The sequence below is a fragment of the Nipponia nippon genome, unplaced genomic scaffold (genome assembly GCF_047370975.1).
Source record: "Nipponia nippon isolate SJK-2023a ecotype South Korea unplaced genomic scaffold, ASM4737097v1 scaffold_2, whole genome shotgun sequence".
Taxonomy (NCBI): Eukaryota; Metazoa; Chordata; class Aves; order Pelecaniformes; family Threskiornithidae; genus Nipponia; species Nipponia nippon.
In genome coordinates, this window is record NW_028262336.1 from 109,745,484 (window position 1) to 109,758,310 (window position 12,827).

The window sequence follows — 12,827 nt, forward strand, 5'->3', positions numbered from 1 at the left end:
TGCTTCCATCCACTGCAGTGTAAAACAGCTTAAATCATCCTGAACAGCAAAGTAGTTTGGGTGTGTAGGAAAAATTACTTTCTTTAATGCAACTGAGACGAAGTCTGTGCTGGACATGTTCTTGGTCACTTTAATACTACTTTTATGTACTCTCGGTGAGTCTACAGACTAAAGAACATGTAAAGATGTAAACTGCATTGCATATCTGTAAATCACTTAGGATGCCTTTAAAACAAAAAAAGCAAAGCTGATCAGTAGATGTTGATTGTGGTAGTGTATCACACAGCACTGAACCTTCCTCCATGAAAGATATGAGTGGTGCACCTGGCTTGCGTGCATACACTCTGCCATAAGGGATTTGTCCATGTGAACTTTAACCCAAGCCTTTGAAAATTTCTGCCTTGATGTATGTGTTGAACCTGGCATGTACACAACGGGAAGCAGGAGCTAGATGAGAGAAATCAGAGTTCCAAGGAAAATCTGATGAGTTCTTGGAGCTCCAAGAAAGACAGATTGGCTGAGGAGACTATCAGTCTGCCCTGTCGTGAGGCAAAGATTAAAGAGGAATACTGGTTTATGCTGTTTAAACAACCTGTGCTACTGGCCTGAAACCAAGTGTGGTAGACAGGCCTGAGTGAGACCGACAGAGACCTGAACAGAGAAATACCTATAGGTTAGGTGGACAGAGGGAGTGCCCTGTCTTGACTCTCCTTCTTTACCTGCTCCTTGACAGTTCAGTCACCTGGCCGTCTGGGGAAGCATGCTGCTCTGGCTGGTGTTCTTCGGCGTCTACTCGGCCATCTGGCCCACGTTTCCCGTCGCACCAGACATGCTGGGGCAGGTGAGTACGAATGCTTGGCTGCATGGTAAGCTGCTCGGCACAGCGCCCCGCTGTCACCAGCGCTGCTGCTTCCCAAACGCTCGCACAATGCTTGGGAAGGAATTGTGCTCTAATAAGGAGTGCTTGTACTTCATTTTAACCTTTTTTTAATCCTTGCATTCATTTAGCTTAATCTCCTCATTAGAGGAGCTCTTTTTCTCCCCCAAAGTGACATCATACGTGATTATACGCACTGTGGCTACTATATGACAATTTTCAGTTCACTTGGATAACAGTGAGACTGGCTCTTTCATTAGTGCTTTCCTAGTAAGACTTAGTGTGTTTGACAAAATGCCAGGTAGAAATCCAGTTTGTTTGGGGGTTTTGGTTTTTTATCGTGGGTTCTTTCTCTACAAAAGCAGAATATATGAAATTGTTCCTTTTCTTCCTGCATTCGTTTAAAAGAAACCAGAATTTACTTGAGAAATTAGATGACATGGTCAGAAGCAGAAGGAAAGCTGATATGTTACTGGTCCCTTTATAATACTAGAGGAATTTTGGATTTGTTCCTTTAATGTCAGCTGAGTTCCAGGTGGTGAAATTTTCCCTTTGGTGTCGTCATTTCAACCTGTGGTGAGAAGATTGAGTCACGAGCCTGTCAAAATCACTCAAGAGCCTTGTACATATTTAAAATAGTGGGTTACCACGAACAACGAAGGGCTTAATAAATGTGTGGTAAAAAATTATTCTGTAGAAGTGGAACTGCTGTCAAAATGACCAGAAAAAGGTATTTTGTAATAAGTTTTTAGAATTTGCTTTAATGCAAAGATGCTGTTTATGATACAGAAAGAAGAAAAGCAAACTAATAATTTTAACAAAGAATCTAAGCATATTTAACTCATGTCACCCTTGTGTACTAGAAAATAATAATAAAAAAAGCCAAGTGTTGGCAAGCCAATTAGAGATTTTTGAGGTTACTCTCACGTTTGTTCTCAACAAGAGCAGTCGAGCGTGGATTTGGTACTGTTCTGGCCTAACACATACTTTATTATCTTGTGCTAAAACACTGGGGATAAGGGAGGCTATGGTAGATTTTCATGGACAGCTTTTTACAGCAGAGCGTGGTAGCTGACAGGCTGGGATCAGCAAGTAAGTGACTGACAGACAAAACCTCAGTCCTCTGATAGTATTTCATGGTGATCTTTGTGTGTTTCACAGCACATACAGCATCAGTAGCTCTAATTCACATTTTCATATATCAAGCAGAAATTCGACTTGAGTATTATGCAGAACCACGAACTACGTGTCCTCCACAGTAGACTGGTAGTGCTGCCATTAACATGTCAGCCTTCTAACACACAAACAATAAGGTGAGCTGTTCCTTCATACAAGAAGGGTCAGACTATCGGCTTTTGCTTGGTGTGGCTTTTTTTTTTTAACTGCAACAAAATTCATATTGTGTTGGTCATCAACATTTGCTCCAACATAAACCACGGGTCTCAGAACACAAGCTTCACGTTAATAAGATTTTTTTTTTAGTTTGCTTGAATATGTTTTTAGAAAGTGTTTCTATTTAAACTTTGGTTTTATGCTCTGGTTTTCTGACATTATGACTTGAGAAGTGGTACTGATATCTTGCTGAGATGAAAATAATCTAATGTACTTTTTTTTTAAAATGGAGAACACATTTTCTTTGAGTGTCTAGTCTGGTACTTGTGGAGCTCTGTTGCTGGGTCAGTAATCATTAATCATTAATCAAAGACATTAAGGATTGTTCATCATTCTAGAAAGACACTTTTTGAATACAAGCAGTCAGAAATAATCTGTTGAATAGCTGGCGGAGGGGGGGAACAATACTATTCTATCACAGTTTTCTTGTATTTTTGAGAGAAGGGGCAGCAGTGGAAGAGTGGATCTTTTGGTTCTTTTATCCTTTTATAAAAGCAAGGAAGGCTCCCAAGGTAAAGGGAATTTGCTTACCATTTGCATTAACTTATAGAAAGTCTCTTGAGTAATCAGTTACTGTCATAAAACCAGCTCACGGTGAAATGAGCTGGGATCATGCTAGGCTTTAGTCAGTAAAATGAATTGCCGTGCTGCTTCCCAGACTTAAGCTATTCCTTTACTGCTGCTATCTTCTTTTCTACACTTAGAAGTAATCAAGGTATCTTAAAAGCAAAATGAGACAGTGAAAAGCTTACTTTGTTTTTGTTTTAAATCTTGCTAGTGTGCTTATCTTCAAATAAACTGAACTCCAGAATGTTTTAGATCCTCATACTATGCAAATCCAATAGCACTTGAAGGGAGCTGTTTTTAACTCTAACGCTCATCTAGCATCTGTGCGAGCCAGGACTTTGTGCCATCAGTAGAAGGCATAGGAGGTGCAAAACATTTTATTCTGTCCATTCATCAAATGTCAGCATGGAGCCTTGCAGACTTTTAAGTATGTGTAAAAGATGCTTTGTTTCTGCTGGGATTTATTAAACCATTTTCACTAAGTATTTCTTTCTCTTGACCATTATATCTTGAGCATTCTCACAGGGAAAATAATACCTTTTTTTTTTTTCCTCCTTGAGGGCAAAGGGAAGCAACTTAATTATTCTCTGCTGTCAAAGAGTCAACATATTTCTTCTGTTTCCACTACAGTATTCATAATAGAATACCAGTAATTAGACAAAGCTGTGATAAAAATCTCAATAGTCCTTAATAGAAGCTTTCCAATAGTATGACATCTGGTACTTTGGAAGTAAACTCCCTGGCTGTTTTGGGGGAACCTTTTCAGACACACAAATAATATTTTCCTGTAATAGTATCAGAAGCAATAATGTAAGACCAAGGAAGCCCTCTGATAGCTCTCTTGGCTTTCCTGACTACTTGTATTTTTTCAAAAGAAGTTCTTTTTCTATTTGCAGAGAACAGTGACACTGGTAAAAGTCAGTGCCATTTTTTTTGTCTTGCCTTTGGAGCCAGGATACTTGTATGGGAGGCGACTGTTTTTGAATGAGCACTTCCAGATGGCAGCATTTTGTGCAACATGTAAATCCTTTCCCACCTTCCAGTAGTTATGACTTACCACCACAGATTATTGGAAACAAGTAGATGCCTATGTTTTTAAAAAGTGCTACCCACTTTGATACTCATTAATGAAGAGGTGGTACAGGAGTGTGCTGCTCTAAGGATGTGAGTGCCTTTTTAATTATCCTTTTCCTGAACTTTAGGGGCTTGTGGCTCATAACCCAGTGGTACTTTGTTGACCAACACATTAGCCATATCCCTGCCCTGATGCAATCTTAGATATTTTGTTTGCCTGGGGGATGGGGATTTGGTGCCTCAAAGGGAACAGTGCAGTTACATTTATGCTCATTCCTTGCATATGTCATACAGGTGGTGTGAGTGAAATGCTGCTCATATTCTTTTCTTGTATGGATTTCTTTGTAGGAATTGTAGCATACTTTAAGTTTATGGGAATAAAATTACACTGTATGGGATCAAAGTCTGGGTGCAGGTATTCCCACCCATGCGCATACCTGGATACCTGTACCTGAAAGCATGTGTGTGTATACAAGAGGATGTTATATATGCGTACGAAAGTGATCACACTTTTGAGTCTTGATCCAGACATTATCTGAGATGAAGAACAACAGATATCTTCCTTCCCTGCCCAAAGCTAAAATACTGTCTTTTTAGTGTTTAAGGGAGAGTGGGGTGGCAGGGAAGGGGTGCTCCCATCACCCCTCTGAAGCATCTGTTATCGGTTGTGGATGAAGAAAGGGCTACTATTGAGCTGTGACTCTTTCATTTGTTGTTTTTTTGGGTTTTTTTTTTTTCCAATCTATTTCCCTTAATGTAAGTGTGTTTTGTCTCTGCCTCATTAGTTGTTGTTACCATTAAGGAAATGTCTTTAGGAAGATTAGTATCAGTCTCATTTTTTCTGCTTGGAGGAGGGGGGGTAAAAGAGTGGGGGTTTTAATCTGGTTTTGAGAGGTCATACATTGTGGTTAATCCAAAGTGCAGGTTAGTAATTTCTAGGTTTTTACACTTTGTGCTGTGTGTGGTCATATCTCGGAACTGGGGTTTAAGAATCATTTTGAGTCTGGAACCCATTATTTTGATCTCGAGATGGCATTAGGAAGCCCTTTCTCATCTGAGGCCTCCAGCTTCCTCATAGCTGGAGGTCTTGAAGTTGGAGCTGCTGCACTTCCCAGTTACCTATGTACAACTGCACTTGAGAGGAGATTCATCAAAATCACAATCCAAATAATTGTTGTACCACCAGCTCTGCTTCTGTGTGGTGGAAACAGCTACATGTCAGAGCCACTCTTGTGCTTTCACGGCTCTAACAGCAGGTTTGCTTTTTGTTTCCTAGTGCTGCCTACATCCTTGACAGCAGATATTTCTTTTTTTTCCAGCTAAACTGTCAAATTCTTGCTAGGTTATTTGTCTACTTACATAAAGACTTGAAGGCAGCTGTGCATCAGCTTTACCTGGATTAAGGGTGCTTTTTAAAAGATCCTAGTAATCGAGATCTCTGGTTGATCCCGTGTAATGTGACAGTAGCAGGACTTACCCATATTAATGGTTTGTCAAGAAAACATCTATCCCTCTTCTAGTAAAGCTTCCTTTTCTGTTCTGTGTATGCCATTAGCCAGACAGGTTCACCTTAGCTATTGCACTAGGTTGTTGGCTTTTGAGGGCGGGAGGTGATCTATAGAGGGTCTGATGGACTCTGGTTGCACGGCCAGTTTAGTAGCTGGCCTTTGGTCTGAAGCTCTCTCAAATCTCGCTGATTCAGTTATTGCCGAAGTGTGTGAGAAATCTGCATGGTTTGGAATACTTGGAAACAACGCAAAACAAACCAAAAAATCCTGGAGGCAAGATAATAATCATTATTGTAACATAATAAACAGGTTTCACATTACTGCTCTTGCAAATCCATACTGAAATACTGACAGCTTGATGTACATTTTCAAGTTTTTGAGAATATTTTTGCCTTTCTTTTGAATCTTTTTTCCAGAGGTCTCAGTTGTTGTTCTTTCTGGCTTCTCATATTTCCGCAGTTTGGTGCTAGTTAGAAAATTGGCTGTTCTGATTGTGGTTTGTTTGTCTGCACATTACACTGTGGTGTCAGTGTTTTGGTTGATGGAAATGCTTCATCCAGCCGTTAGGCAGGAATCAGACTTTGCCTGCAGATTGAGGTCCTTAATGCCTGCTGATTGTGTTTGTTTTTATTATTATGCACAGCAGTCTCTATGGTACTTGATGTGGTTTTGAAACTTTTTCTGCAGTTTTGGACTAGGCTCTGAGCAGACAAATTAGACTAATGAAGCATGCATATATTTTTAAGCATCTGTTGAAGGAGTGGATTGTTTTTATGAGCCACACATGGCTTTCAGAAATGAATCTCTCACTTGTAGATCCCTGGCGTTATGGTGTTCTATGTCATACACCAGAAGAATGAAAAAATTGAGATAAATGAAAATAAATATTTTAATAACTCCTGAATGTGAAACTAATAGATTAAACATGCTTATTTTCTGGAGGCTAACTCCCCACAACATGCCACTTTATCTGTTTGGTGACTCTGCAGCAAACCTATCCTAAATATTTCTAAAAGGTATCCTAGACTTATTTCTCCTTTGGAAGTATTTCATGAAGGCTTGAAAGCAGGACTGTATATGCAGCTGTGCCCAGCACTGTGCTGGTATTTCTTATGTAGAGCCATGTGAAAATAGGGTTAAGCTATGAGCATAAAAACTCGTCCTGGTTTGGGAACTGGCGGTGGGGAAAGTGAGGCAGTCAGTTGGCCTTCAGACTTCTCTGAAGTCTTCATGTGCCCACCTTCGCTTTGGTCTTTATTCTTGCCCTGCAGAAGAACCGTGGCTAGCAGGCTAGTGTGTTAGATGGGGGAGCAATAGGAAAGTGAGTGGAGATAAATGGTTCCCTGCAGGTTGTACAGATGGCGCGTAGGGTGTCAGCTGGTTTTTCTTCAGTGTTGTAGTGTAAGCTGGACGCTAGCCACGCTGTCTGGCCAACGTCTGTTTGGAGATCAGGTAGCCTTAACAAGCTGAAATGCTGCTCAGTAGCTTAAATAGAAATACAGTGCGCACACAGAACATTTACACTTCTGCGTAATTGGCAGATTATCCAGATTTATTGGTTTTGGAGTGGGGTATAGTGGTGTCCAGGAGCAAGCTCCTTCACTTAGGATAGAATTATCGTTCCATGGTAATGGACTGTGCTTCAAAAATTGCATCTTTTTTCAATTTGGAGTCCAGGATTGCTCAAGGTCCTTCAAAATTTCCCCAAATCACTTTTTCATATATTTAAAAGTAGCGAAGCCTTGTTGCATGCTTGTGAAAAGATGTTTGGAAGAGATCCTATTCGTATTTTCTTAATTAGAAACAGCTGGCTTTTAAATATAGAAAAGCAGCTACTGTATTGTACCAGAGGCAGTGTCAAACTAATACTAATGTCTCTAAAAAAAAGTCTGTGTTTTGAGCCCCGTTGACGAGCAAGGAGAAACTAAGAACGTATGACTTGCCATACTGGATCAGAGCACTTCTGATGGAGGCTGTGTTCTGCATTAGAAACTTAAGGAGGAAAACCGAACAGCTCTGCAGTGTGGGTTTGTCATGTATGACAAGGGTTTGTGTGCATCTTGGTAAAAGAAAAAAACTTTTTTTCTGTTGGATCGCCTAACTGGAGAGTAGCCAAACAGTTTTTAGGCCTCTTGCGAAGTGCTCAGCCTCTTTGGCATCTTTTGCAGATCAGCTTTGTAGGCTGTGTGCTACATGGGAGATGGGTAGAGTGGGCTGGAGGGCAACGCGAGAGGCTTCATAGCAAAGAGATTTGGGTCTGCCTCTGCGCGAGTTCACTATTCAGCACTCCTGTCTGTGGTTGTCATAATGGGAATCGGCCACATTTCCAGGCAGTGTGAAGGCATCGAGCAATATCCTGTTCCTACGTGGAGTTTATTGCCTAAATGGTCTGGCATGATGAGGATGGGCAGGAGAGAGAGGGCGTGAAAGTAAGGGGTATCAATATGCTGTTGTTCGTATAATCTCTAGGACACAAAGAAAGGAAGGTGGTAGAGTAATTGTGTATGCAAGATGGTTTTTAAAAGAGCATTTAAGCTCATAGCAATGAAGCTGTAGCTCCTTTAGAAAATAAGAGGAGCAGCAGATGGGATCTATTCCAGTGGGCAGGAGGTGACTGTGAGTTGGAACTAGTGGTTTTATAGCTTGCTTCGGTCACACTTAAGTCTCTTTGTTTTCTGATGGATGCAGGAAAGCCCAGATAGCAGATATTTGGGGTTTGGTTGGGATGTTGTCTTTTCCCTTCATTCCTTGGGGACAGGAGGGTCACGTTATATTTTTATTTGAATTTACGTATTATTTTTTATTTGAATTTACGTATTATTTTTTATTTGAATTTACGTATTATTTTTTATTTGAATTTACGTATTATTTTTTATTTGAATTTACGTATTATTTTTTATTTGAATTTACGTATTATTTTTTATTTGAATTTACGTATTATTTTTTATTTGAATTTACGTATTATTTTTTATTTGAATTTACGTATTATTTTTTATTTGAATTTACGTATTATTTTTTATTTGAATTTACGTATTATTTTTTATTTGAATTTACGTATTATTTTTTATTTGAATTTACGTATTATTTTTTATTTGAATTTACGTATTATTTTTTATTTGAATTTACGTATTATTTTTTATTTGAATTTACGTATTATTTTTTATTTGAATTTACGTATTATTTTTTATTTGAATTTACGTATTATTTTTTATTTGAATTTACGTATTATTTTTTATTTGAATTTACGTATTATTTTTTATTTGAATTTATGTATTATAAAGGGCTTTTGTGGGGGATTTTTTGTTTGTTTAGCTGAATTAGTCCTCCATGCCACTGTTTCTTTCCTGAGCTGATTGGATTGCATTTTTGTAGGAGACAAGCATAACTATTTCATATGTGAAAATATTTCCAGATCAATTTGAAACATACCTTTATTCCCTTTCCTCCCTACAGTATACGTTTCATGAGATCATTTTTTCCCCAATTGTATTATGTCAAAATTTGATCCAAAAAGCCCTGAGGAGTGGAAATGATCTCTTACAGCATTGTAAGGCAAACGTGGGTACACAGGTTTCAGGAGCAGTGAGGCTGGAAGGAGCGCGGCCCTCCCGAGCACCCTGCCTGCTGCTGCGGGTCAGCCGGTCCGGTCTGTCCCCTATGGCTTTCCCATTAACTTGACAGCTGGCAGCAACGACAAGTGTCTTGTGCTGCTTCTCTGCTGGTGGACATGGCCGACAAAAAGCAGTTTTAATCTGAATGCTCTAAGTTTTGGGAGTGCCTTTGGGTGGCTGTGTGGGAAGTCAAGCTGTGCCTATTTGGCTTGTAGACTATAATTTCTCATTTGGGTATGTGTCACTTGAACTGGTATTTCTATACCATTAACCTGGTCAGAAGACATAGAAAGGAGACTGTGGAAAAGAGTAACAGTGTTATAACAGTGGTGCTAAACAGATACACACTTGTGCTTCCAGAGAGCTGTATTTTCTTCAGAGTAATTCATGATTCAATAGGATTGATAGGAAACAAGGGCAGAGAATAATACAGGTGTTGTCCATAACATAAGGCCTGAAGTGTGAAGGAGCCACTTGTGATTAGATGTGCCACCATTGGTCTCTGTAGCATAAAACCCAGCAACGGCACCTCTCAGTAGCTTGATGTTGGGAAGCGACTTTCTTCCACCACTAAGAGCTGCAGTCTCTTGCCAAACATCTTGCAGGGCTCCATCTCGCAGCTCTGGACGCATCTCCCTTTTCTGGTGTATGACTGAAAGCAGTTTGGTGCTTACTGTAGAGTTTGCAGGCAGTGCAGAGAAAGCTTGGACAGCAGTGTTGTCACGCACAAAAAGAGACATCCTTTTTCTATAGCATGGAGTGCTTTTTGGAGGATGCTGGGGAAGGAGAAGGAAGGATTCCGTACAGTGGCTGAACTGTAGAATAGATGTTAGAATTGACCCAAAATGGCTTTTTTGTTTTCAATAAATCTGCACAAATTTGTGGTGTCAAACAGCATTTCTCTGAAGGTACCTCTTACCCTGTTCAGCAACTGGGAGATGCCGATTCACTTCAAAGAAATGAACCAGAACAATATTATATGCAAACTTATTTCCTTCATCTCCTTCTCTAAAGTGATGCACTCACTTAGACTGAAATTGTGTGTTCAGAGTATTTCTCATTTTCAGAAGGTTTCTGGGAAGGAAGAGGGTGAACACCTACCAGCCATCAGTTCCACCTGTAATAGTCTGTGAGCTGCACCCAGTACTGAGCAAAGGAGATGCTGAGGAGGGAGTGGGATTCTTAGTTGGAGAGAGGGCAAAGAATATAAAGGGTAGAATGAAGAAACATCGGCTTTCAAAGTTTCCACGCCATACTCAGTTCATTCCTTGCCATTGCATGGGTGTGCAAAATGTGTGAGTAGAAGAGAAGATGATATGGTTAGCAGAGTGTAATTTTAGACTCTACAAAAAAAAAAAAATTACTGTCACCTTTGCAAGGACTTCTTTTGTCCTATATTTTGGAGTAAGCATCTGTTTTAGTAAAGGTCTAAAGGTTTTTATTTTGGTATTTCTTTATTAGTCCTGTGGTTCCTGTATCTCTGTAAGCTGTTGCTTGCAGTGTTTTATCCAACAGTGTATGTACATACACTAGAACAGCCAATGTTTGGCATTTCATTTTCACATGTGAAAGAAATACTCTTGTTATGGGGTTCTGAGAGAATTTGAGAGAGATGTACCAAAAAGAGATATTTTTAGGCTATTTCAAAGAAGCATGAAAAGTAACCACTTCAAGCTTTGTTTCAACAGAAGCTGCATTCAGGGAAGGCCTTTCCAGATTCAAGTGAACTTTCTCCACTCGGATGATACAGAAGTCAGAGGAAGTGACAGTGAATTTCTTTGATAGTGTTATACAGTTGACTTTCATTGTGCTTTTATAAAATTGGATGCCAATATAAAAAGAAATTTTAAAAAATGGAGGAGGGAGAAGTGAGCATATGGAGTAACAAGATAAGTATCTGGTGGGGAACAGAACAACAAAAAATAAGGTGCTCTCAGTTTTCCTTAGGTGCTTATAAAAAGTGCTGTTGTTGTTTGGGGTTAGGCAAAATCTTATTGAGCTGAGATGACCACTGCTGTTCATTCAGAATATATGTGAAGAGCAGTTGAACTCCTGACTCGCTGGCATCTTCACACAGACCAAAAGGTATATGAAAGGCAACCACAAAATCAAAAATGTTTTCCAAGGACCCAATAAACACTTAGTGACAAGTGTATTTGATTTCAACTGTGTGTAAAGGAGAAAATATTACTAAGGGATGTGGAATTATATTGAAAAGTTGGAAATAGCCAGAGAGGGGACTGAGAGGGAGCTTTTAAGTGAAATTACTGGCTGGATTTAGAGCCGGGACTGTGAAGAGTAGGTGTGTTCTGGTTTTTTGATGTTAGAAGTCAGAAAAATAAGTGTTTATCATGCTTTTCCTCTGCAAGCAAGCAGAATTGTTTTAAAGCCACGTATAGTCTGCATCAGTTTCTAATGAAAGTGCCCTGCAAGGACTCAAATTTAGCCAAGTGCTGGCTGTCACAGGCAAGACAAAGTAAATGACAGCCTGCAGTGGATCTGGATGCTGGAGTTTATTTCAGAACCAGACACATTAGCACTCATCCTATTTGATTATTCTCATTCGCTTTCTCCTAGCAAGGCATTATGTTCCCTAGGTCTCGACCTCCCCTGCAGGGAGATGACCGCTGGCCTGGGTAAGCTGGGCAGAGAGCTGGGCTGGTTCCTGCTGTGCCACTGCTGTCAGTGTTGACCACCTACAAGTGTTACTAGTCAAGGTCCCTGGCCATTCCCCAGCATTCATCTCTATGCGTGTCCTTGTTCTTTGGGATCTTCTGCCACTTCCAGGATCTTTCCTGCAGCCAGCAGCTTCACCACCTTCTTTCCAGACCCTCTCTCCCATTGTTTCCAAGACCATCACTTCTTTTCATGGACCCTTGTTTTTGGCATGGAACCCCAAGCCCCTGATTTTCTTCATAGTCCGTATGCAGAAGCACAACACATAATCAGCCTTGTAATTGGGGATAATGTCTCATATCTCTCTATTAGTCAGAGGATTCAGGACATGCCATTTCTGTTTAGTCTAAATGCTATCAAAATTTACAACCAGCCTGTACCAGTTGCAGCTAGAGCAGGTTTCTGCTCGAGAGTTCAAAATTTCAATTTTGGACATTCAAAGATGCACTCACCCCCTCCCCCAGTTGTTTGCTGCTTCACTCTTCACGCTACTTTCTGCAATGGGGTGTCAAGCAGTTTTGTATGTATTGGCTTCTGATGTATATATGGAAGAGAATTGACATGTGCCTCAATCTTGCATTCTCCAGCAGGAGTAAGTTTTTTCAGGAGAGGCTCATCTTGGGATGATCCTTTGAACTTGTCCTATCCCAGAGTGCCTGCCTGGTCTATGATCGTGGTGAGTAGCTGTGTCTCACGCAGTCAATCCTACTGATGTCACTGGAACTTGAATAGTTTCTGTTTGGGGGGGTTGCAAACTCAGGTCCATAGAATTTGTTGTGGTTTCAATCACAAGTCCTGGAATACATCAATTTCTCATTTAAATATTCTTAAGGATCTTGTTAATCTTGTTTAGGGGAAGGAAAATCCTCTCCATGAATCAGCATAACTGGATAGATACGGTCTTGTGGGAACTTCATAATAGAATACTCTTCCCAGAAAGCCAAACTGCTGCGTGCCAAGCAATCTGCTTTCTTCCTGTAGATCTGCAGGTTTAAAGTGTCGCTGAAATGTTGTTGTCCATAATGCTTGTTAAGTGCTGATGTAGCAAATGTATTTATCATTAAAGATCTAGTTCTTTTTCTCCCACACTCTTCTAGTAGAAGCATATGGCTTTTGTTCCAA

General features: G+C 40.0%; 1 protein-coding gene across 6 annotated transcripts in view; it reads left to right on the forward strand.

The window, feature by feature from the left end:
- ATP8A2 (ATPase phospholipid transporting 8A2) overlaps window positions 1-12,827 on the forward strand; it is a 349,469-nt gene that overhangs the window by 244,749 nt on the left and 91,893 nt on the right. For all 6 annotated transcript variants that reach the window (XM_087757791.1, XM_087757793.1, XM_087757792.1 and 3 more), the window contains one exon: window positions 734-841. In XM_087757791.1, the coding sequence (XP_087613917.1) occupies window positions 734-841 (108 nt within the window). The remainder of the gene's footprint in view (window positions 1-733; window positions 842-12,827) is intronic.